This window comes from Cricetulus griseus, chromosome 4 (genome assembly GCF_003668045.3).
Source record: "Cricetulus griseus strain 17A/GY chromosome 4, alternate assembly CriGri-PICRH-1.0, whole genome shotgun sequence".
Lineage (NCBI taxonomy): Eukaryota > Metazoa > Chordata > Mammalia > Rodentia > Cricetidae > Cricetulus > Cricetulus griseus.
In genome coordinates, this window is record NC_048597.1 from 156476758 (window position 1) to 156502676 (window position 25919).

The following is a 25919-nucleotide window of genomic DNA, read 5'->3' on the forward strand; positions in this document are numbered from 1 at the left end:
TCCCACCCTGAGGTTGGTTGGTAAGCGATCGGACGTAAAGCAGACGCAGTCGGCAGTCCCCGAAGTTTTATTGGGTACTGGTTGGATCAGGGGTCCCCTCTCCATCATCCCTCGGCCACGCTCAGTGCCCATTGCTGGGCGCGCGTAGCTGCCCCATCATGTCGGCCAGCATGCGGTTGCACAGCGCGGCGTACGGGTTGAGCAGCACCAGCTGGCGCCGCGCGAACGGGCTGCCCAGTCGCGCTGCCTGCTCGAAGTCCCTGCGGGCGTCGTCGTCTCGGCCTTGCAATCGCGCCAGCAGTCCGCGCTGCACGAAGCTCTGGCGGGCGGCGCGACCCTGGCCGCCGCTCAGCGTCACTGCGCGCTCCAAGTCTTCCAGGGCGCCTGTGGGCCGACGGGGAGATGGCGCGGGTCAGCCAGGTGTGGGCCTCCGAGCCCCAGCCCACCCTCCAAGTAACCCATTCCCGGAATTCATAACCCAAATTCGTGTAGCAGACTTTTGAGCCGGGATTGTTATTCCTAACACCGACATGAAAGAACTGGCTTGGGGGGCCACCCAAGGGCAAAGCTGAGATTAAAGTCCAAGGCTTGCCCTGGCCGTGTTCCCAGTACGTTCTACCACAGATGGACTCAAAATGTGAATGTTGCTGAGAGGATTTGGTCATTGTATTAGGGAATCTGCCAACTGCCAAATAGCTGTAGCTCACACTGTCAATAAGTAGCCAAGCATCTATTGTGTGCTTGGTGACCACTCTGAATCCTAGAGTTCAAAAAACATCATTAGGGGTTAAAGAGATTGGTCAGTGGTTAGGAGCACTGAATGCTCTTCCAAAGGACCCAGCACCCACATGGCAGCTCACAACTGTCTGTAACTCCAGTTCCAGGGGGATCTGATATTGTCACACACATATGCACATAAAAGAAAGTTAAATAAAAAACATATAATTAGCTACACAACTGTTTCCTGCTATAGAGTCAGTCTCTTTTCACCTTTCCTCCTCTTTTCCAATGCAGGCTATGAAAGGGACACTCTTCTCATTTCCTCCTTCATTATCTCTATGGTCTTCATTATCCTGTATCTAATTTCATTGTGGAGCCAGAGCTGGCTGCCCTGTTTTATTTTTGTGATTCTCAGAGGAATGTACTTGGGTTGATCTCAGAACTCAGAGCCTCAGGCAGCCAGCTTAGGGTTTTCGTGAAGTCCACCAGCTGCTTTCTTTGGACCCTGCTTTAATCCATGTTCTCTAGTCTCCTAGTGTGTGTTGCTTAGCACCATTGTGGAGGAAGGCTAAGCTTCCATCGTCAGTGAATCTGGTTTAGGAAACACAGTAGAGCTAGACTGTAGACTGAGCAGCTCTGGGACCAGGCATTGCTCAGTTTCCCTCTCCACAGCTAGTCTGCTAGAATCCAAGTCTCTACAGGTGGGGTCACCTCTGAACCTTCCCCGCTTTCCCTCTGCAGGCTGTCATCAACAGCCTATGGCAGACAAGCCTGTAAAAAGAGCTCTTTGGGTAACCTCTACTGTCATTAGGATGGAGGCCAGATTCTCTAGTTTAGGTTCTAGGAACACCCCCACCAACTAATCCTATCTATGGCCTGGTCCTCTACCAGGTCTCTAGCTTACAGTCCACCTGGCCTCCAATCCTTCCTCTCTGTCCCAAGATCCCCATTCCAGTCATAGTAACTAGAATACATCAGGTTTGATCCAGTTGCCTTCCTGCTCAAGCTAAATCCTTGAGTGACAACCACCTTCTCAGTCTGACACTTGTAGTTTGTCACCCTTGGGTCTCTGCATACCTCTGCAAGGCTTGGTGACTCCTTGGGGAGCAGTATCATGGGATTTGGAGCCCTACCACTGTGTTCATATCCGGGCTCAGCTGCTCCTCAGCTGGAGGAGTGTGGAGAAGCTATTTAACCTATGTATGCTTCCTTTTCTTCATCTTTACAATGGAATGACAACACATACCTTTTAGGGTGGTCGTGAGGATTGTTAGTACAGCCTGGTTGAGTGCATAGTGCCTGGTCCACAGGAACCACTACATAAATGTGGTATCTGCATGCCCTCTGCTTCTAGCCTATTGCTGCCTAGAAGGCTCTTATTAAATGTTCCTTAAACTCATGAACAGAAGACAGCCTCTTGGTTTTCATAATAGTCTCATGAAGCCAGCAGAATCCATACTCTGTCTTGGATTTTGTAAAAACATGGGCGTCAGAGCGTTTAGCATCTGTTCCTATGCTCTCACCTCACAGCCACCTCACCTCTGCTCTTCATGGAAGGGATTCTTTCTGTGGAGGATCTCTTCCCCTCACCTGCTACATCCCCCTGGAGCCTCCGGGCTTGAGCCCGGTTGTTGTAGGCAGAGGCTCTCTCAGGTAGCAGGCAGATAGCTTGGCCAAACTTCTCCAGGGCTGTGTGGAGGTCCCCAGCTTCTGCTGCCCTCACTCCCTGCAACTCCAGAGCTTTGGACTGCTCCAACTGTTCTTGAGGGAAAACTCCATCTGCACCAGGGAAGAAACAAGGTGGGGACATGTACAGCAGGGAAAACATGAGAAGTCACCTAGGGCTTAGGCATTATGACACCTGAATCAGAGATGACTGGGTGTGGACAACAGCAGAGGTAACTTGCAGTTATGGAGAGTAGCTGAAGTCACTAAAACTGGGAGCTAGCACTGGCTAAGAGACCTGAGAAAGGGACAGGTGAAGAGAACCCCAGCAACTTGTACGCTGGTGACTTATTCTAGACCACAGTCCCAGGTTGTGGAGCTTAGATTTAAATCCTTCTCTTTGGCTTGTCCTCATTTTGCTTTACACACCGCCTGACAGTCCCATGGCAGTCCCAGGTTTTGAAAACCACTCCTGATCTGTCCTTGAGATTTTCAGCCTGAAGCTTCAGTAAGGCTCAGGTTCCACTCCTGCAGAAGCAAAGTCCCAAACATCCTCATCAAGCAATGGACCATGCTGCTCCCTTGGGGGGAAGAGCTGGGTGCCTGGCTTGTAATAGTGCTTAACAAATGAAGCTCTAATGTTATGTCAGGGTGTGTCAACTGAGCCACCATCCTTTACATCAAAGTCAAAGCTTTGAGAGTTTGACTTCAGCCAGCAGTTAATTTAGATCACAGGAAGACTTTAGTGGTAGGAAGCTGAATGACTGAGAGGCAAACTCTGGTCTTTTCTTAGCAGAGTGATTCCTGCCTACCCTAGACACTGAACTTCAGAGGACTTCTCTGGTTCCAATCTCTGACATCATCGGCAAGGGTGGAAGGAAGGGTCCACCACATCCTGTAAGAAAGCTCAAGTGCCTGCCAGCCTATGGAGAGGCACACACGAAGGTCAAAGATTTACCTTCATCTTCTTTCTTTGCTTCTTCCAGGTCCAAGTCAATGACATCTCCAAATGGGGTGTTGGGGTTGAAGATGGCCTGCAGCACTGCCTGATCATTTGGAGTCCCCATGGTGCTCTGCTCCAAAGTCCCAGTGTAACTAGGGTAACAAGGGAAGATGGGGAAAGGGTGGAGCTTTTAGCTGGCTCTTGTTGTGAATGGAGGTGGTTCTGTTTGGAGACTGCCCCCAAGTCAGAAGGGGTGTCTTCCAGTCCTTGGCTCAGCCTCCATGGAAAGGGTTAGTGACCTGGCCTGGTGGTTTCACAGTATTTCCCAACTGAACTATAGCCCTAACAGAACAAACAAACCCTGTGTCAGCCTTAAGGTGGAGCGGCGCACTAAAGGTACCGCTAACTGCTTATCAGAGGAGGTAAGTAGATAGAAACCAAGTCCTTCCATCCAGAACCTGTTAAGGTCCTGGATACACATCACTGCTCAGTGGAGGACATTCCGGGCAAATGAGCAATCTTACAGAAGAGAGGGTATAAGGCACTCAGTAACCAGTTCATAAATCCCTCCCTCCCTTCCCCACCCGCACCAAGGCCAAAAGGAAGCTAAGCCCGAGTGCAGCAATAAACTTGACATGTTTATTAATTAAACTATCACTTAAATAAAAAAAAGTGCATAGAAAATAAACATGTTTAAAAACTCCTTTTTTGTTTTTACAACTATGTACACTTTTTACTTTTACATTCAGTCTTTCGTAGAGCTTTCAGCATTATTATTTTTGAACTATTAAAGTACTTTCCTTCATCCCTGTCTCAGGGAGTTAACACTGATGGACTTTAGACACATTTTCCTCCCCCACCCCCACTTTTTCTCTAACCAGAAGCTTGGAAGAACACAAGGAAAAAAAGGGAAAAAAACAAAACAAAACAAAACAACCCCCAAAAGATCCATTTTACATGATACAGTTGCTGAGAAATGTCTTATCTAGAAATGAAGCTTGTCATTGTTCAGCTCTTGAAACAATTATTCAACTACCTGTATTTGCTAAGGAGACTGGTAAAGTTCAAGAAAAGAAACACCACAAATCTATTTTCTTGGTTGAAAGACAGAACTAGTGTACCTCAGAACAAGATACCAGAAAGCACAGAACACAATTTTCCCCTAAATGCAGGTGGTAACCCCAACATTCATAACCAAAAGTAGAGAAACGAGGAGTACAGGTACCAACTGGCAACATTCACAGGCAGGAAGAGCCCAGGTGACACCATCTCTGCATTGCACTCTGATCTTGGGGACGGGCGTCTGTCATCCTTTTGTGGTTCGGGGTTCCTGTGTAGGAACCAGAGGCCCCAGGAGCCTGACATTTTCCTGCCTCGACTAGTAACTGCAACACAATCCTTATCTATAGTGTTAAGAGAAGTAAAAGCCATGGACTGAACTAGGCTTTGTTACAATGGTGCATTCCTATATTAGTTCCTATTTATATATATATATTTATATTTATTTGAAAACCAAAACAAACAAACAAACAAAAAGGCTGCAAGTTTTCAGAGTGAGACTTGACTGATATTCATGATTTTTCATGATTCGGCACAAAACTATCTGCTCAATAACTTTGTATTGCTTTAAAATGAAGGAAAGGAAACGTAAAATTACACCCAGCCCTTTGCAATGACCCGCTTTTCCTTGAAAACAAAACAAAAAGGAAAAAAAAAAAAAAAAAACCAACCCAACTTGGTTTCTATGAAAAAGAATCCCAAATCCAAAAAAAGTTAACATTTGATGAGGCTCTGACCTTTAGTATTTTCAGGTATTTGATTGAGCGTCAGTCCTTTAGAAAGATACATTCATTAAAATATTTTTTTTGTTTTTTTTTATATGTGTGTTGTATTTTTTTTAATTTTTAGGGTTTTTTTTTTAAACTTTTTTAAAATTTTTTTTAAATTTTTTTTTTTTTTTTTAAATCAAGGTTGCTGCATGGTGCTCACTGGATTGGCCGAGAGTTGACAGAGGTGAGCTGGGTCCTGGCAAAGGAGTTTGGGTTGAAAATCTAAGAGGTACCAGGGCTTCCCCCTTAATTGTGATTGGTCTAAAAATAGGAAAGGGGTTGTGCTGGACATGGATAACAATGAAGGAGCCCAGGGACCAAGTTCTGGCCAAAGGGTCAGCGCCATGCAGCTATTCTGGTTACACAGTTGTCACTGGCCACCAGGAAATGCAGCCACAACAGGTTCTAGCAGCAAAGCCATTAAGTGAGCTGGCTCTGAGAACCTATGAGGTTTGCAGCTGTCACTCCTAGGGATGTGGATTGCCCCTTGAGGAATTCTTGGGAATGACCCACCATGCAAGTCCTCACTCAACCTGCACTTCTGTGCGGAGGTTCTCTTGGTCACTTTCAAAATGAAGTCAGACATGTTTTGGAGACAGCTGTGCCTTTTGTTTTGTTGTCCTCTTTCCCTCTTGTGGGGAAACTCTGGCTTATCCCCCAAGTTGCTGGCAGGTATGCTGAAATTTGGCAATGGACTCAAGGCTGAGCTGAAAGAGGGATTTCTCACTTCTGTGGTTGACAGTGGGTAGGAAGCAAGGTAAACCATCTGCAGCTGGCAGGAGGAGGAAAGGTGGGTTCCTCCCCTGACCTCAGGGGTTGGGGTTGTAGAGAGAGGATGAGGAGGGGGCTCACAGTACAGCATGGCCTAGCAGGGCAGTAACTAGGTCTGTCAGCTGAGTTTCCCCCACCCTCTGACTGGCCTTTGGGTCTCTCTTAAGGTGAATGCATGACCCATCAGTGCATTAATCGTTTCAGTAACAAATGCAGCTTCAATTTTTCTCATTAAAAAAAATAGGAATACAAGGATTTACAAAAAAACCTCACACAGTGCAATAAGAAAGGAAATCAGACACTAGTGGAGCCCCTTGGGCCACTGCGTCTTGTTCATGAGAAAAGGAGGGCGGGAGGTGAGGTCTGGGTAGACTGCTTTCCCCAGTCCCCTGCTGGCACTTCTCCACGATGACAAGGAAGTCTCTGCCATCCTGGCCACAGTGCTGGGCTTCCCACATGACAGTGGAAACAGTGACAATGTTCCAGCAAAGCCACCAGACAAAGTTCTTAAGGTCATGGAAGAAGAGGGAGCCCAGGATGGAAGGCACAGCAGAGCCATGAGTCCTGGGCAGAGAGTGCTGGGCTGCATCATATTGCTTTGCTGACTTCCATAGGAGAAAAGGATGCCCCACCCTCTACTTGGACTACACTACCCTGAAACCTTGTGGCAGGTGCAGAGATCTGCTTGATCGCGAGTGGTCAGACTGTGCTTCAGTTTCAACAGGCTGCCCCCAAAGAGGGCACGAGGTGGTCAGTGGGCTCTCTGTAGGAACAAGGGCTTGGCGGGCAGAGAGGAAGGAAAGGAGATGATCTATGAGGCAGACAGTGACGGCAATTGTCAGGTTGCCAACTTGATGGCTGCTAATTCTGAAAGAGAAAGGCGAGGGAAATGGAGCGCGCTGCTCGGCACTCTGGAGCCACCCCAGCCAGAGGGAGAGGGGCAGTGCAGGAGACTGGTGTGCCAAGGTACTGTAGCCTCTAGGAGCTTCCTTGGCAATGGAGGGCAGTGCCTAATGGAGTGGGTGACCTTCCTTCTCCATTACTGCAAAGAGCAGACCCAGAGAACATTTATGTCAGCGGGCGCGAACGAGCTAAACATGTAACAACAAAAAGTACACCTTCCAGGGGGAAGTTGGGCAGGAAAAACCAGACTTTGTGTGGACAGCTGAATAGTTTCTCTAACTTCATCCTATGAAAATAAAAAATCATTAAAAACCGATCTTCTTTTAAATTAGGATAATACCACGGTTTAAAAAATAGCCTTGTCATAAGTGCTTCTCCCTATGAAGTGCTTCGCATAGAAAAATATACAAAATATATTTACATTTATAAAACCTTAAATAGTAAACTGTAAACAGAACAGAGTAAAATCCAATGACTTAATTTAACAGGTTCAAGACACTATCTTGGGGAAGAAAGAAATATTTGCTGCTGTTTGTCCACATCCTACGAAGTAACCAGGGCAGTAGTGTCATTAAATTTGCTCAGCCACAGACTCACACAGCTGGCAGAGGTCCCTCAGCACATGTGGTCTAGTTCCCAAGTCTGGGGCCTTGAAATCTGATTAGTGTTCTTTCAGCTGGACACTGACCATTTAGAATTCATCTTCCTATGTCTTTAAGAAAGGGAAAAGAAAGTAAGCATGTCCTAGGAAGGGGCTGCGGCTTATCCTGGTTATTGTACTCTGGCTGTTGCACGACTCAAATCCTATTGAAATCATCTTTAGCTTGTTCAAAAAAAAAAAATCTTGCTACATTGATCTCTTTAAAACTCCCAGTGGAGCTTTATGAACTCTCTGAATTCTGTCTGGTTATGGCCAGTGGCTCCTGTCCACTTCCCCACCTGGAGTGCTTTCAGGCTCAGGGGACTTTCTGTAGGCACTTCCTATACCCAATAGGGAGTGTCCCTGAGCAGGGAGACAAGCCCTGCCACCCAGAAAGAAGAATGGGAAAGCAGCAGATGAAGGATGGGAGGGTGGGAAGGGAGTGGACAGACGGGATGGAGAGGGAGCCGCTCCTATCATCAAGAAAGGTCACTGGCTGCGGTAAGGCTCACAGGGTAACACTCCCACTCACAGCCACAGGCTCAATGTTTGGTAGTTAGTTGGCACAACCCCAAGACAGCCTTTTGACACCAGAGGTGCTAGGAAACCTGTCTCCCAACCAAAGTGAACTCTTAAGTAGGGAAAACCACCAGACCTTCTGTTGTAGAACAGACGGCCACAGGCCAGGCCTGACTGGCAACTACCAGATATCCCACCAGCCCTGTATCTGGGGTCTTGTCTGACCCATTGCTTGTAGGGCTTGGGAGAGGGCTGAGGTGAGGATGACAAACTTCTCTGAGAACATGCTCAGATCCCATCTCCCACTGTAAGTAACCCTCAACATGCTCCTTCCAGGCCAATCTCCCAGGAGTCCATTTCCCATGTTTTACAACAATCAGAGAGGCCCCAGGAGAAAGCCAACCGTGGTTTTTTGGTTTGAGGCCCTTCTCTCCAAGACTAAGATCACATGATGTGAATGTGGGACACTAGGGTGCTTGGCCAGAGTACCCTCAACTGCCCACTCAATCCTGGAGATCCTAGCTGCTGAGAAATCCTTTAGCATGGCTTTGGGTGGTCCTCGGTCCTGGTCCTCCATCACAGGAAGATAAGCAGCTTTAGTTCAGGAACTTCCGGCATTTCTTGGCGCCACAGTTGCAAGGTAGCTTGTTGCTGGCATCCTCGATGGGGAACTTATAGTCGTAGGTGAGCTCCTCCCCTCGGTAGATCTTACGCATGGCAAAGATGACAATGTGCTTCTGCCCATCGATATTGATGACCCGGGAGTAGCAGTTAGGCTCGCATGAGTGATTGATGAAGCGTGCAGCATTTCCATGCATGGTGGCATCCACTACCTCCGAGTCATCAATTCGGAACATGTAGCAACCGATGCCCTACACATGTAGGAAAAAGAGACATTTATTTACTTACTAATTTTTTGAGTCAAACCCGAAGTCTTACACACGCTAAGTAGGAAAGCACTCTACTACTAAGCCACATTCCCAGCCCTGAACTTACTCTTTCTTTCAAGTGTTATGGGACGTGGGTGGAGGTCAGAGGTCAGAGGACAACTTTCAGGAGTCAGGTCTCCCCCTCTACCACATGGGTTCTGAGAATAGAATTCAGGGCATCAAGCCTGAGCCATCTTGACTTTGAGATAGGATTTTCTCTTCTCTATGTAGCCTAGGCTGGCCTTGAATCCAAGACCTGAGGCTTCCCACTCTAGCTCAAGCAGTGGGATGGCAGGTATGGCATCCTCATCCTGGCTGAAGCTCAGGTTTAGGAACATTTCCTATGCTGCAAATCATGTCACTAGAGGAGCCAGTTTCTGCTAAAATTTCCACAATTTCTCCCTTAGTTCCTATTTTTTAACATGCTTGGAGGAGGAATTTCTAGATTATAGACACTAGACTATGGGGATGACTGCTCATGTCATAGTAAAAACCTAAAACTTTGCAGCCACATGCTTTAGATCTTGGGATCCACAGACCAACACCAAAGAGCACCTTTATTTACTAACTCTTAGGGGCATTCAGAACACTTATGGGGGATTATCACCAAGTATGGAGACGTTAAATATTTTTTAAAGTTTTTGTGGACTCAACGCCCCTCCCCACCACCAACAACCAAATCAACAACCCACCTCTAAAGTGAAACCTTGTTATTATTTCTTTTGGGGTTCAAGGATCATGCTAAGAGTTGATGGCCTCTTTCTACAGCAAAAGAGAACGTAGGGAGGGAGCTGGGTACTAACCTTGCTGTCGTAGTATTTTTCGCGCTTGTCAGTTTGGATGGAGCGGATGACGTTGCCGGCGTATTCAATCACCATCTCACCTGCGTCGATGTTTCTCTTACAGAAAAGACCTCGACCGTGGATGGGAGACCTAAGTCATGGACACAGAAAAGACCAGACACAAATTTCCTCTTTCAAATTTTTAAGATTTGTTTATGTGTATGGATATTTTGCTTACATGTATGTACGTGTATCATGCAAATGCCCACTGCCAGTGGAGGTCAAAAGAAAACAATGGATTCCCTAGAACTATAGTTACAGATGGTTATGAATCACTGTGTGGGTGCTGAAAACCAAACCTAGGTCCTCTAAAAGAACAGCTACTGCTCTTAATGGTTGAGCCATTTCTCCAGACACCAAGATGCAAATTTTCAAATCAATTAATTGTGTGAATGGGTGAAACAAGTCTACTAGTTTCCCAGTAAAGATAGGACACCTGGGTGGGGAGTTCTAGTCCCACCTCATTTGTGTGCATTAACTGTACTAATAAATTACCAAACATTAATGATTTCTCCACGGTGTAGCCCACTAGAAGAAGCAGAATTCTGAAGTTAAATTCTTGTTCAGCACCAAGAGCTGCAGCAGCATGGCCTGTCACATTCAATAAATCCATTAAAAACTCAATGGCTGGAAAGAGAGGCCACTCTGGTATTTGGCTCACTTTATTTGGAAAAATATTAGTTTTTCTGAAATTCTAAAATCAATGCCCTACCTGTAGACACCAACCGCCTCCTTGGAAGTCTTTTTTAAGTGCCGGAAACGCATAGGCATTGGGAGATCCATGCTTGTGGCCCTCCTAAGAGATAAGAGTGCTGTTAGGAATTCAGTATTCTGAGGGGTGGAGTGGGCTCCTACAGAGTGAGCACACTTGCTCGGCATCAGCCAACATTGCCTCAGGTTCTTTGTCTCTGCCTCCCAAAAGTCACCACATATGAGTTCATTTCGGGTTTTCTTGAGACAAGGCCTTTGGGGCTAGCCTCAAACTTGAGGCAACACTCCTGCTCAAGCCTCCTGAGTGCTGGAACCATAGGTATGTGCCCACGGTAACTGGCTCCATTTTGATACACACAGCTCTTTGGGACAATGGTGACTAGTATCACATGAATAGTTATTGGGATAGATTATTGTTAAAAAATATGTATCCTATAATTACTCAAATTTTATATTCATATTCTTTTTCTAAAAATTTTTTTATATGCATTGGCATTGGTGTTTGGCCTACGTATCTGTGTGAGAAAGTCAGAACCACTGGAACTTGAATTACAAACAGTTGTGAGCTGTCATGTGGAGTGCTGGGAATTAAACCTGGATCCTCTGGAAGAGCAACCAGTGTTCCCAACCACTGAGCCATCTCTACTTCAGTGTAAACTATGTCTCAGTCTTCCAAATGCCACACAAGAAACTGCCATCCTATAAGACAGTGCCCTGAGCACTGGGGTAAATACATGATATTTTTCTTTCATGTTTTTTATTTGTTTTTCTTTTAAACTTTTTTTTTTTTTTTTTTAAAGATTTTGTTTATTATGTATATAATTGCCTGCATGCATGCTTGCACACCAGAAGAGGGCACCAGATCTCATTACAGATGGTTGTGAGCCACCATGTGGTTGCTGGGAATTGAACTCAGGTCCTCTGGAAGAGCAGACAGTGCTCTTAACTTCTGAGCCATCTCTCCAGTTCTTCTTTGTTTTGTTTTTTGAAACAGGGTCTTATGTAGCTCAGCTGGCTTTCAACTTAAGCTCAGAATATAGCTGGGGATGACCTTAAACCTGTGATGCTTTTGCTTCTAAATCCTGAGTGCTCCTCGGATTACAGATGTGCAGCACTAAGCTCTGCTGAAGAGAGGACTTCTAATGACTATTAACATATCTCTAAATATTAACGACTGTTTACTCTACAGCCCACAAGAAACAGCAGCAGTCTAATGTGTATTACATTAAACTCCTGTTCAACCAAGAGCTGCAGGAGTCTAGGTGTCAGGTGACTGGCCACATGACTTACCGAGCAGACTTCAGCTGTACCTCTTCCTCTTCCTCGTCGTTAGGGTTGTATTCAGGAGGCTGTCGATGTTTAGAAGCCAGGAAGTTAAACATGTCAAATGCTGACTTCCTGGAGTCAAAAGATTATGGTTTGTTTTTAGAGAACAAAGGAGTGAAGATGGTGCCACTAGTACCAAAGATCTTAAAAACTTAGTGGGACAAGAACTGTCCTCAGATAGCAAAGCCAAGACTTCAAATGCTCATAAAACAAAATGGAACTTGCCTCAGGTGGACCTCAGCCCTGGCTGAGCCATGAGGGTTCAAGGGGGGTTCATTGGCCTCTTCTGGTTTGTGGAAACGGAATTTGTAATTCCGACAGTGCTTGGCACCAGACAGCTGCTCAATCAGGAACACAACCGCATCATGGAGAATCCCGAGCATCCTCAAACCATTCACACCTATAGAATGAAAGGTACCAGGGTGGTGAGTGGTGTAGCTAACAGAAAGCTTCGTAATATTAACAAATGGTAGCACTAGAGAGTAATAGCTAGAGGCTACCCAAGGACATGTGATATTAATGATTATTTAGAAATTAGCATTAGAATGTTACTGAGACAATGCCTACTCTAGAATGTTTACCATAAATTGCTTTTCTATGTACTACATGTATAGAGGTGGCATGTTACATTTCATTTCATGCTCTTAATGGCCACCCAATGTAGGAATCACCAGCTTTTTCTTTGGTAAATGAAGGGACCAATTTCTGCTCAACACCAAGTTCTCAGCACAAAGATGATTTATTTGCCCCAGAGGGGAATAAGACAAGAGACAGAGGATGAGGCAGAAGGGGTAAAGGAACAAGGGATGGGGGAAGGGATATTTGTTATGGGGGGGGCAGCGACATAGGCCTCTGCATAGAGACAGATGTGGCCCATAGACAAATGGCAGTTTGTAAGGGTAAAAGAGGAAACCTGTGTTAGGATGAGGTGTTTAATTTTAAATGGACATTTAATTAGAACAGCCAAATATGGGGCTTTTGATTGCTGGACTTCAATACTGTGGTAGCTGAACCTTGGTAAGTCAGTCTCTGGAGGAGGGATTGACCAAATAAGGGAATGGACCTTGGGAGTTGCTTTAGGAATGTAATTTAATGGCTTTTAGCAAGGCAGAGGGAATGGGGGAGCAGGGCAAGGCCTGCCAGAGCCATGTTTGTAAATACTAGATAAGTACTCTGTCACTCGAGTGGCACCCCCACCCCATTAAAAGCTTTATTTTAAAGACAGCAAAAACTAACTTGATGTCAGAGAATTTAACACTCCCCAGGTTACACAGTTGGTGTACTGGGATTTGAGTTTTGTACTCTATAACTCCAAATCCTGTCTCTTTTTTTTTTGTTTATAGGTAACAGAGCACCTGGTTCTGTTAGCTCAAATTCACCAATTTTGAAAGGAATGTTAACATTTTAGACACATAGCACATCCCGCCCACATACCCCCACCCCGCTCTTACAGTGAACGTGGGAGTTATACACTTTATAGCTGTTTTGTTTTCCTCAGGCCCATGATGGTAAAAGCTTTCAAATTTTCTCTTTATTTTATGAAAACATTTCTATAAATCTGCTGGCATGGATGGCTGAAAGAATTTTTGTTTTATAGACAGGGTTTCTCTGTGTAACAGCCCTGGCTGTCCTGGAACTTCCTTTGTAGACCAGGCTGGCTTTGAACTCACAGAGATCCACCTGCCTCTGCCTTCCAAGTGTTGGGATTAAAGTCATGAGCCACCACTGCCTAGCTAAGTATTTTTAAAGAAAATAAACAAGGCAGTAGCAAACAGCTATTGTTCTACACATTTTTATTATGTGATATTTCAACTAAAATACTACTTCTTAGGGTCTGGGAATATGGCTGTGCGGAGTACTTGCCTAGTATGTGTGATGTCCTATATTCAATTCCCAGTAGTATAACACACTCTGGTATTATTATTAGACATAGAATAAAGGTGTTGATTGTGGATAAGAGCACCATTTCAAGATTGTGCTTGTACTAGGATCGTATACAATTCCAACAAACACAAAGTTAGTATTTGTGGAGCACTCAGAAATGAAACCCTGCTGAGGTGGAGCTAGGGGTAGGACTGAAGCCTCACGAGAGCTGAGCAGAGTCACTGGGCAACACACCACAGTGTAGAAAGGAACCTTGAAATGTACTCAGTGAAAGACATTTATAGATTAGGATTTCACGTCTATAAAATATTCAGTAGGCAAACCCATAGAGAAAGAAAGCAAGTCCCTAGGTGCCAGAGTTAGGACTGGGAATTAGGTCATAAGATAGTAACGTACAACTGTGAATACATTGAAAAATCACTGAATTTAAAGTTAAATGGGTAGACTGGATGGTGTATGACTCACACCCCTAAAGCTGCCTATTATTTTATTTTTTTATATATATACATATATATACACATATACATACATACATACATACATACATACATACATACATACACACACATATATTTGGATTCAACTCCGTGGCCAGAATATTTGGATTCTGTAGAAAAATAACAGTTGTTACCTGCAAATGAGAGCTGCTTCAGACGAGCATTTGATCGGGCTTCCTGGACTTTATCTGTCAGTGACTTCCAGGCATCTGAAAGGAAATATAAGAAAACTATAGGCAGGAAAGAATTTGTGCTGACATGTCGTACTGCCAAGCAGTATGCATGGCCACTGATGTGGAGAATCCCAGTGCATCTGATGTCAGTGATTTGTTATTTTTCTCCAAGTCTCAATTCAGTCTGTGGGAAGCAGCCAGGAACACACTGTTTGCACTGTTTCTTCCCTTTACTTCGGGCCAGAGGATACTCAAACCTTCTGAATCCCCATAGTACCCACATCACTGAAGCATCACCACACCTGACCTTAAATTAATTTTAAAAAAGCAAACAGGGCTGGATGTGGTGGTGTCTGCCTTTAATCTGTCCTTTCTGGAGTCGGTGGATCTCTATGAGTCTGAGGTCACCGTGCTCTACAAAGTGAGATTCAGGCCAGTGAATAGTGAGATCCTGTCTGAACAACAAAAGTTAATATACAAAAGTACAGGATTTGTTATGATCCCATTTTCTTTCCTTTGTAATAGACAGTTTCATACTGTAGACCAGTTTGGAATTCACTGGGTCGCCCAAACTAGCCTTGAAGTGTGGCAATCTTCTTGGTTCTTCCAGAGTGCTGCTGGGATTACAGGTATGCTCCACCAGGCCTAGCTCACACTTAGCCTTGTTACATTTTCATACACGCACATGTTTATTATTGCACTTTTAGGACTCAGACTTTATTTATTGAAACAGTCTTACTGTAGAGCCTAGGTCTTGATTGAACTCCTGGGTTCAAGTAATCTCTGCCTAAGGCTTCACAGCAGCTGCCATGTCCTGGTCAGTAACTGGAGTAGAGGTGCACACTGTGTCATCCTGGTCTGAGGATCTCTGATTCTTCTCTTTCTGCCCCTCATACTGAAATAGCCACCAAGTCTGTCCATCTTTCATTCCTTTCTTTTCCCATGTGGTCTTTATTATCTGACATTTCTACTATTGCAATATACGTATTAATAATTTTGTGCTCGCTGGGTGGTAGTGGCTCACACCTTTAATCCCAGCACTTGGGAGGCAGAGGCAGTCACATCTCTGAGTTTGAGGCCAGCCTGGTCTACAGAGTGAATTCCAGGATAGGCTCCAAAGCTACACAGAGAAACCCTGTCTCAAAAGACCAAACAAAACAAAAATCTGCGCCTCCAAGTATTTCTAACTCAATGCCCCCCACCACATGTTGGGGATCAAACCTAAGGCTCTGCACATGCTAGACTAACATTTAACAACTGATCTGTACCCCAGCCGTTCTTTATTTGTTTATTTTATTTTGAAACAGGTCCTGCTAAATTGCACCAGACTGGGTTTCAGTCTGTCGTGTAAAGAACTGCTACACTGAGCTTCCTGAATTTCTTTTATTCCACTCAAAATTTTCAAACATGTCATGGTTTGTCACTATGCGTTCTCTCTCAAACCTGTGCCCAATTCACCTTTCACTGTTCAAAGTGATTTTCTCATGTAAAACTACTCAAAACTGAAGTTTTCTTTTTTTTTTTTTAAGATTTTATTTATTATGTATACAACATTCTGCTTCCATGTATATCTGCCCACCAGAAGAGGGCACCAGATCTCATAACAGATGGTTGTGAGCTACCATGTGGTTGCTGGGAATTGAACTCAGGACTCCTGGAAGAGTAGTTGGCTTAACCTCTGGAAGAGGCTTAACCTCTGAGCCATCTCTCCAGCCCCCAAACCGAAGTTTTTCTAACTTCGTTACATTCTCTTTGTTTTGGAAAGCTCCCTGCATTCCTCTTCAGCTAACCAAAACTCCATTTCCCCTTAAGTGATCTGTTGCTCTAGTCATTCTCTTGGGTTTTGGGTCGCCCTAACTGACCCAAGTGATCTTTCATTCCTTTCAACATACTTATAGCCCCACAAGCTGCCATTAGTTCTCCAGCAGCTAATGAACAGCTAACAAGCTAAGGATGAACAAGAAAGTAAAATTCCAGCCTTTACTAAAGAGCTCATGGCTAAATGAGTGAGACTGGACCATAACATTTGCATGCAGGGCTTCTCTGCTTCAGGAGACAGAAAAAACAGAGCTGGAAGGAACACTGTGGAACATGCGTGGGAGCACACCAGGAGGAGGGGCAGCACTGCGGGGATAAGCTGGAGAGAGTAGCTTATCTCTGCTAGGTGTGTGACACACAGCCTGCAGCACTTAGTGCTTCTCAGGGATGACACCTACTTCTTCAACAAGACAAGCGTCCTTTGCACAGAGAAGCAACTACAACAGGGGCCCTGATGGAAGGCGGACCTAACTTAAGCCACTCACCTTCAATACTTTCCGCACAGATCTGAAAGCCATCATCGCTTGAAATTTCAAAAACAAGGCCTTTCTTGGGCTTTTTCTCAGTAATGCTTTCCTTCCTCTTTTGTTCCTGCTGGAGCCAAAGCATCAGGGGAGAGCTGAAGTTGCTCTCTTCTTCTTCCATTGCTTTAGGTTCTAGGAAGGGACAACAAGGGCCAAAGTATTTGCTTAAGCCAATGGACATTGGTGCAGAATGTGCAGAATGATCTACACGAGTGGTTCTCAACCTGTGGTCATGACCCCTCTAGGGCTTTACATCACTGCTTAATTCCTTAGGACTTCAGGGGTTTCTCTCCCATTTAGAGTATCAGGAGATAATGGACGGGATTCTTTTGCTTTTAAGCTGGGACTTGTGATGTAGCACAGGCTGCCCTCAAGCCTACTATGCAGCTCTGCCTGGCCTTGAACACACAATTCTGTCTCAGCTTTCCAAGTGCTGGAGTTACAAGCATGTGCCACCATGCACAGCTAACATACATGAATTTTAAACAGATCTTTTAGCTTTAGAGTTCTCTATAACAACCTATTAACCAACCACATACCTGCATTTTCTTGCTCACTTGCTGGATTTGTTGCCTGAATCTCTGGAAGAGCAGCTGCGGGTCTGAATGAAAATAAAAGCAGACATGAGAGGCAAGGCCAGCTTATTTTTAACTCAAAGACAAAACAACTGCTCACAACCTGCCACATATTCTGTCAGTTATTTAAAACTGCTACTAAGAACACAAGCACAAAGTGTCTTAACATTTTCTATTTATTAGTGTGTGGGTATGGGGGAGTATGTATCTCTGGGTGTTGAAAAGCACATTCCACTACGGGATCCAAAGATCAAACTTAGGTCACCAAGTTTTTAAAATTTTTATTTGTGTATGTTGTGTGTGCCGTGACTGTATGGGTACCCATAGGAGCTGGAGAGGCACTGGACCCAAATGAGGATGTTGTTACAGCAGGAAGCACTCTTAACTGCTTCACCATCTCTCTAGTCCTAAAACCACACTTAAGAGATTTCTTCCCGAATATTGCCAGTAGGCATCTGATTTTGAGATAGTGGATTACATCTCTGAAATTGTCTCACAATCTCATAGTAGGAAAAATGCAAAGACACTTGTTAGGACAGTGTTGTATAATTTAAGTCAGCTGGCTTAATTAAAAACACAGTGAAGCTGTTTGAGCTAGCACACCTATTTTCAGATTTTCAAATTTAGTAACTCCAAAACAGCCCAAGTGCATACTAATATGTATGAAGTTAACTAGCTAATTAAATTATTGTAGAGCATCCAACAGCACTGGTAGCAGCAGAGAAACACTTGGAACACAGCATGGACGCATGTCATTCCAGGAGGAGGTATAGAAAAACAATCAAGTGAAAAAACAAGAATAGTAAGTACAGCAGCATCCATTTAATATAAAAGTATGTACACAAATTTACATAAGAGTACACACAGACATATCTGCAGAATAAAACCAAACCACCATTAGAGAAATGGCTCAGTGGTTAAAAAGCACTGGCTGCTCTTCCAGAGGACCCAGGTTCAATTCTCAGCACCCACATGGCAGCTCGAAACTGTCTGTAACTCATGTTCCAGGGGATCTGACAGCTTCATACAAACAGGCATGCAGTCAAAGCACCAATGTACATAATATGAAAATTATAAAAAAACCAAAACACCAAACCATTATCAAAATGACTTGTAGGGAACAGACTGAGAAGCAGTGAGCAGGACATACAGGAACCATCAGAAATCATTTAAATAATTGTAGCTTAGAAAAAGGGAAAAGAGGGGTGGGGGTAGGTGGGCCAGCAAGATGACTCAGAGAGTAAAATGACTTGCTGTGCAAGCCTGACTACTGAGTTTGATCTTTGGAACCTACGGAAAGGTAGGAGTGAAATGATCACACAGGTTGTCCTCTGACGGCTACATGCGTGCTACACAAGTGCATGTATACATATACAGACAATAACTACATATTTAAAAAGATTAAAAAAAAAACACTTCACTTTTACAAGCCTGTCTGTATTTAGTTTCATTAAAACAAAAATAGGGCTGGGGGGGAGTGAGGGGGGGAGGCAAGGTCTTACTATGTGGCCTTGACTGGCCTCAAATTCACAGAGCTCTGTCTGCCTCAGTCTCCCCAGTGCTGGGATTAAAGACATCCATAGCATATGATGGCTGTCAAGAACACTTCTGCCAACAAAGCAAAACCCAATGCCTGTTTTACATGTGGTGGACCCAAGAGAGATCGCATCTGCAGCTCACCCCACAGGCTGCCCACACTCCTTCTGTGAAGGCTGCTCCATGCCAGCTGCATCCTGCTGCTCTCTGTCGGCTCTAGGAGTCCTGTAAGAGTTGGGTGTATCTTTTCAAGCAACCATCAGCAAATATGCATTGGACAGATAAAGTTCACAAACCTGAACAGTAACTAAGTTCACAAAAACTAGTAAGAGGGCACAAGGACTGACTAGGGGAGGGGAAGTCTCCTCTATACTTATATGGTATACTTCCAATGAGGTTTTAAGAAAGAGGGCTTCTCGAGACTCCGTAGCAGGAGCCCCTGCCCATCAGACAGAACTATCATTCTCTTGAATCTGCAAACCTCAGCAAATCAGCACTGTCTAAGGTGAAAGGAAAGGACAATCAAAACTGTAGTTCTTAATTAAACCGTCCTTTGATGAACTAGTTTCTTTGCTTCACTTATCACTACCCAAAGCCCAAATGATGAAAGTGAGCAGCGCCACACTCAGAGCACAAAACCCCACAGTTGCAGCAGAATTAACCCATCACTTACCGTGTGGCTGAGGTCTGGGGCGCTGGGTTGGCTTCTTGGTCTGGAATGTGTGCTTCAGAAGAACTGGACCGCAAATGGGAAACTTTGTGCTTCTTGCCATTCCCTTTGTCTAGGGGCAGCTGAATCCTTTTGACTTTGGGTTTTGGTTTAGTGGGACCTGGCCCTGAGGAACCTGCTGACTGCTGACCAGAGGATGGAGAGCTCCCTGGAGAGGTGGAGCTGGCTTGCTTAGCTGAGGGTAAAGGCTTGTTCTGATCTAATCTCACACCATTAGGAGCATCTGCTGTCTGGGTGAGGTTGGACAGCTGGGTCCCCGAAGCAGAGTCGGGATCCCGCTCCCGCTCCCGCTGTGAAGACAGGATGCTGGTTTTGCCAGCTAGGAGCTGGTTCACTTGCTGCAGCTTATAGTGTTCTTCAGTATCCCCAGAAGGGGATACGGCTGTCGTGCCCTTAGTCTGTGGCGAGGGGAGCACACAGATGCTAGATGCTGCTGTCATTGCAGCAGCGGACGAAGTCTGTGATGTCCCCAGTTGTGGGAACATTCCTGAACTTGGTGGTAATGCCAGAGGCTGGTCCTGAATGCCCAGGCTCTGCTGGCTGGCTTTGATTAGAAGATTGCTTATTGAGCCAATGTCTGGGGTCCCAAGCAACCTCTGGTTGGTCAAGGTGACATGTCCTGGAACTGATGCACTACTCGTAGGGGTTGTTGTAGCTTGCATGGATACCACATTCAAGACGGAGGAACCGGATGCCAAGGCAGACACAGGCCCAGACGTGAGGTGGCTAGTATCCTGGCTTATCGTTGATGTGCCCGCCACTGTGGCAGCAGTTCCGCCCACACTCTGTGATGGTAACAGGGGTGCCTGTTCAAAATACATGATGCCAGATTTAGATCTTTTTATGATGTTGGGGACAGTTCGGTGAGATGAAGTGTTAAGTGACCCCAAATCTAACAGATTGGGATGGTTTGAAAGCTGGGAGGGTGTGAAGTTAATCAGTGTCATGTTAGAAACAACATCAGAGGGGGCAATGTTTGAAGGGGTACTAGAGGGAGCAAGTTTTTTATTCTTTCGAGTGTGCAGACGAGATATGGGTCTTTTCTTGAGTCCAGAGGATGGAGTGGCTACTGTGGTAGTGAGGTCTGTCCTCTGGTTGGCTTCTGAACCCAAAAGTTGGGGATCTGGAGGAGGCTGAACCCCAATAAGTAGGCCTGAAGGAGGACTGCTGATGTTGGGTGGGAAACTACTTTGAGCAGCTGCAGGGAAGGAATGTAAGTGCTGGTGATGAGGCATGGAGAGCAATCCTTTGCTAGCAGGAGGGAACAGAGACTGAGAAGGTGGCAAGCTTGGATTTAGTCCTGCAGTTAGGGTGAGCCCACTTCCCATGGGCCCCAATACCGAAGTGTTTGTCTCCATCACATTGGGTGTAGAACTAACAGGAGAGGTCAATTGGATTTTTTGGGTCACTCCATTTGGAAGAGTTTGGAGAACATAAAGTGGCTGCATGTTCTGGTTAACAACAATGAGTTTCTCAGTGGCTGGTTTCAGGTGGGGTGGAGTGGTCTGGACAGCTGCATTAGAGATCTGAGATGGGCCAGGGCTATCAGTAGAATTGGGCACATACTTCTGGTTCTGGATGGGAACAGTAGGGGAAACAGGTACCTGAAGGCCAGGGGTGCTACTGTTTCTAGTTAAATCCTGATTGTTGCCATGGCCTTGTTCCACTGAACCACAGGGAGGGCTGGAGATATGATCTGCATCCATGTGTCCTTGGATGAAATGATCAGGAGTCATGTGGCCTTCAGGAGCAGGGTCGACTCCTGGACTCAGCAGTGCTGGGTCACCCTCAGAAGAGGGTACAGACTTTTCTGTCATGGTCACTCGCTTCTCCCCTGAATCTGAGATTACAGCCAGTCTAGTGGGATTCTGGCTTGGTACAGTGGGACTGCGGGTGGTCAGCACAGAGAGGTCAGATGGCAGCTCAAGAGGCAGCTCAAACTGCTCCTCTGCTGAGATGGAAGAGGAGACACTACTGTCCACAGGCTCTGTCGCTGGCAGCTGCTGAGAAAACACTTCAAAAAGACCCATATCCTTTTCCCGATTACTGTCAAGACCCAGCCCTTCACCAAGAGTCAGGAGTTCAGAAGACGAGGACTCTGGGCTCTCACCCAGAGCCTGCATGGATGGAGTGTTCTTTAGTACAAAGTCCATGATGTCTGAAGGCAGGATGTTCCCACAATCATCGCTATTGTTATTGTCAGAGTCAGATTTCAGGAGCTCAGTGTTGTAGGTATCCAGTAAGTTTTTGTCGGAAGGGGTACTTGTGTGGACTCTGCGGCTTGACTCCAAGGAGCTGAGCTGAGCTTCCAAGGAGTCCTGACCCTGTGCTTTCACTCTGCTTACAGAGTGGCAGTTATCCAACTTTGGCTCGTTTTTATGGCCAACAGCGCTCTTGATGACATGCTCTTTTTCACCAGCATCTTCAGGTCGATCAATCTTTAAGTTTTCTGTTCCATTTTCTTTACCATTTCTTTTTGGAATCTGGCTGCTTTTCCTGGTTGTGGCAGTGACACTAGTATCACTCTCTGTCCCATCATCAACACCATCTAACTGTGAAATTTTTGGAAGATCACATTGTTCCTCTTCCCGAAATAAATGACGGGATGCCAGCCGCTCCTCTCCACTAGAAGAAATTACAGTTCTAGTAAAGTTGTAATAGTATATGTCTTCTTCATCTGATGTGCTCAAGTCATCGGCCCCATCCACCTGCCCTTCTGCAGATCTCTTTCCTCGCTTTTTCCCAGTGGAGCTGCTGTAGAATGGAATGTCTTCTTCACCATAAGACCTGACTCCATAGAGTGGGGTGAGCCCAAAGAACATGTTAGACCGTGCACGGGCACTGCGTCGGGGGTACCGCCTCTTAAAAGAGCCATCCTCCTGAGGTTTGGGGCCGTCTGGAATCATCAAGTTTCTGTCCTGTTCTGGAAGATTCTGATAGTTGTTACTTTGAGGGTCTTGGGATGAGGTATTATTTGGGCTTGGCTGAACCCCGGGGCTAGCTCCTGGACTTCTGGAAGCTGAAACAGGCTCTGCTGGACATGCTGGCTCTAGCTGTACAGGGGAGCAAGGGCCACTTCCTTTTGGGTTATTTTTGGATTGGTTTTCACTTTCCATTTTCAGAGGTGTCACTTTGACTGAGCACTTCCGGGGTGCCTGTAACTCCTTGGAAGATCCTTCTACTTGTGTGGATTGACCTTTAGGGACTCCTGAAATAGGAAGGACTTTATCCCCAATCTTATCAGATGAAACATTATTACATGGCCGTTGCCCTAGAAACCCAGGAGTCAAAACCTCATCAACAAACCCTGGCTTTAGGTTTCCTTCCTCACTAGTCATCACCTGACCAGGTTCCAAAGAGGATTTCCTGGAATGCTTTTCTTTGCAAGTCTCTTTAGAAGACTTTTTCCCTTTATGTCTCCGGTCTCTGGAACTAGTAGACCCTACATGTTCATGAAGAATGGATGGCCTGTGGCCCACACCAGGAAGCTTCAAGGTTTTGATTTCACCATCTTCATTTGGAGGGGGCTTTGCTGACTGGGTAGAATCTGTGTGCTGGTCTCGATCATTCCTTTGCCCCTTCAAGTGGAGTTGTGGGTAGGAGAGAGTCTCTTTAGAAGAAAATGGCACTGGAGAGGGTTGAGCAAAAGCGCCAATTTTACTAATGTTGAATTCTCCAGGAGTGGTGTTATGAGCCTGCGGTACCAATTTAGGAACTCCAGAGTAAGCTGTGCTATGTGCAGATCCATCTGAACTCTTGGAACTCAGAGTTCTGCTCTTCTCTCCCTTTAATGATGAGCCCTTGGGTGCCAAGTCTGAAGCACTAGAACGCTTTACTTCTGAGGATGAGGATCCATCCAAATGACTTGTTTTGGAGCCTCCAGTGACCACTGTCCTTTGTGAACCTGAAGAGGCCGGAGTGCTGTGCCCTAGATTAGCACTTGAATTCAATGGCCCTACGACACGATCGGTTGCTTTGGCACTTGACTCGGAATCTGTAGCAGTCCCAAGGGTGGAGACCGAGGAAACACTATTTCTGGAGTATATACTCCCAGTTCTCATTGGAGACATTATCCGGAGCTTGGACCGCAGGGGTGATAAGGAAGAAGTGCTATGTCGCCTGGAGCCAATGCTCCGAAGACCAGAGGAGAGTAAAGGATCGCCTACTGTGACGATTTCATGGGTGGTTGGGGTGGGACTTCCTGAACAAGGGAGAAAAAATAAGAAAGTCAATCAAAGACAGAAGGAATGTGTCAAGTCACTAGCTTCAACCATTTAGATATACTTGTTTATAGGCAACCTTTTGGTTAGTAAAAGGCACAAAGGTTACCTAGGAGAATGGTCAAGTGGGTCAGGATGTCCTTTACCTGCAGAAGGCAATGGCCGGCAGCCAGGGGACCTCTGTGTAGGGGAGTAGCTGGGCGTTCGAATCCTAGGGACCTTTGAGATGACATGATAATAGCAGGAGCTCGAGGTCTGTGAATGAGGTCGGTCCGGTGACGGAGGACTTAGAATTGCAGCTGTACTTTGACTATCCTTACATGAAGTTTCTATGACAGGAAATAAAAACTCATAACTAAAATACCTAACAGATGAACCACTATCAAGCCAGCTAGCTATTACAGCTGGCAAGCTGCAATGGGTAAGCGCTCAAGCTTGATGATCTGAGTTCAGTGCCTGGAACCCACAGTGGCAGAAGAGAACCAACTCCACAAGTGATGTTCTAATTTCTTGAACATCCCATGGCACATCCCATGCACAAACATGCACACATAGACTTGTACACACAAAGTGCTATTAGATAAACACCAAAATAGGACAAAAAGGTGTCCCAAATTAAAAATTTCCCCAGTTTTCAATCCCAATGCAAAGTCAAAAACCTTGAATTCAAGTCCCACTTGGATTTATACTAACCTATGAATGAGGACGGGCTATGGGCAATGGTCCTATTGTCATCATGCTCAACCGTGCTATTGATATCTGGCTCTACAACAGGTGGGCGGCACTCCACGATCTTGCATGTGTACACACAGCGCTTTCGAGCATCTGTGGTGCTCCAGTACACCCGGGAACACCTGGCAAACACAAGGGGAAAAAAACCACAAATGGAGGACAGATGCACAAACTATCATTCCCCAAATCTCTCACCATCATGGGTTCTCTGGTCTCAATGCAGAGAATATAGCTTTCTTTCTTAGGTTCTTAATAGAGGATTATCCTAGTATGGTCCTTAGTTTCTTAGGCTCTCAGAAAGTCATATGGACTTTAAAAAAAAAAAAAAAAGAAAAGAAAAGTACCAGAAATAGTAAAATATTCTAAACCACTGAAAAAGAAAAACAGTAACTATAATGCCACTGCTTTCCATGAGGGATGAGTGCCTTACAGTGCATGTAACTCGAGACTTTAAAAACTCAAACCTGAGGTACTTCCATTGTCAGTAAAGTTCTACAAAGCAAGAGAAATATAACTGCTTTGAATCTGGTGAGTCTTGTTTGTACAAAGATCTACCAGACAAATACAAGTATAGGCTGTGTTAAGAGAGCTGGAATATAGAACTATAAAATGTGCTGCCCAATGAGGTTCTTAAGAGGGAGATAGAGATTTCCTATTTTTTGAGACAGGATCTCCCCGTGGCCCTGGCTGACCTGGAACTCACAGAGATCCATCTGCTTGACTTCTCTTCCAAGTCCTGTGTTAAAGGTGTACACAACAAGTGCCTCTAGGAGGGGCATTTTGATCATACATTGTCAGTGCTTGTCAAATAATTTAATCAACATAAAAGATTATAAATTGTTTGCTTTGAGGCAGGGTGTCACTATGTAGCCCAGGCTAAATTTATAATCTTTTAGCTGGGCACGGTAATGCATTTGGCTAAGGCAAAAGGATCATGAGTTTTAGGACAGCCTGGGCCTATGAGAACTGGTGGGTGGTGGGTTTAGAATAGCAAAAGGCAGCTACCAAGTACATCTCCATATTTAATGACCCCGCATTTTCGGGAAGCCACGCTGTGGGCTGCTGTGCCATCTTCGCTGGACTTACTGGTATCCTATAGGAAAGAGCTTATCTTCACAGTCAGAGAGGTCATTCAGAATTCCCAAACAGTCGATTGTCATTGAGCCTAACCAAGGAAAGAAGAATAGATTAGAAGAAACCATGAGGAGAATCATTTTGTAACCAAGGACCAGAAAACACACAAATGATAATACAGTCTTCCCATTAATGAAGGCCTGGGTCATACCAATCATCATGTGGATGTTTTCTGGTTCCAAGCCATTGAGGAACTTCCTTCGCAAGCTGATTCCTTCAAAGTCCACAAACACTCTTCTAAAAACTTCAAATCCATTCTCAGGAACCACCTTAAATGAAACCCAAGGTTGCTGTTAAA

General features: G+C 45.2%; 2 protein-coding genes across 7 annotated transcripts in view; both read right to left on the reverse strand.

Annotated features, from left to right (window-relative positions):
* Nucleotides 1-51: 51 nt before the first annotated feature.
* Ttc36 (tetratricopeptide repeat domain 36) lies at nt 52-3901 on the reverse strand. The gene is made up of 3 exons (XM_027411993.2): nt 3344-3901; nt 2311-2499; nt 52-384 (listed from the first exon to the last, which is right to left on the reverse strand). The coding sequence occupies exons 1-3, from the start codon at nt 3450-3452 to the stop codon at nt 122-124; spliced, it is 561 nt and encodes a 186-aa protein (XP_027267794.1). The 5' UTR covers nt 3453-3901; the 3' UTR covers nt 52-121.
* Nucleotides 3902-3953: 52 nt separating this feature from the next.
* Kmt2a (lysine methyltransferase 2A) overlaps nt 3954-25919 on the reverse strand; it is an 84283-nt gene continuing 62317 nt past the window's right edge. For 4 of the 6 annotated variants that reach the window (XM_027411979.2, XM_027411980.2, XM_027411978.2 and 1 more), the window contains exons 23-36: nt 25773-25890; nt 25574-25652; nt 24449-24609; nt 23902-24084; nt 19479-23736; nt 18950-19030; nt 17234-17295; nt 16656-16826; nt 14314-14388; nt 12024-12198; nt 11763-11870; nt 10474-10557; nt 9723-9852; nt 3954-8862 (exon numbers count right to left, since the gene is read on the reverse strand). In XM_027411979.2, coding sequence (XP_027267780.1) covers nt 8587-8862; nt 9723-9852; nt 10474-10557; nt 11763-11870; nt 12024-12198; nt 14314-14388; nt 16656-16826; nt 17234-17295; nt 18950-19030; nt 19479-23736; nt 23902-24084; nt 24449-24609; nt 25574-25652; nt 25773-25890 — 5961 coding nt within the window. In that variant the 3' untranslated portion in view covers nt 3954-8586. Of the gene's footprint in view, nt 8863-8942; nt 9078-9722; nt 9853-10473; nt 10558-11762; nt 11871-12023; nt 12199-14313; nt 14389-16655; nt 16827-17233; nt 17296-18949; nt 19031-19478; nt 23737-23901; nt 24085-24448; nt 24610-25573; nt 25653-25772; nt 25891-25919 lie in introns of those variants that run through there. The other 2 variants (XM_035443626.1, XM_035443625.1) reach the window with 2 other exon arrangements.

Bases quoted from the DNA above. Each gene is read 5' to 3' on its own strand.
- Ttc36 (XM_027411993.2), bottom strand. From the start codon at position 3,452: ATGGGGACTCCAAATGATCAGGCAGTGCTGCAGGCCATCTTCAACCCC. The intron at 2,500-3,343 runs GTAAATCTTTGA...TCCCTGGTGCAG, and splicing joins AGCAAAGAAAGAAGATGAAG to ATGGAGTTTTCCCTCAAGAA. The intron at 385-2,310 runs GTGAGGGGAAGA...GTCGGCCCACAG, and splicing joins GCTCCAGGGGGATGTAGCAG to GCGCCCTGGAAGACTTGGAG.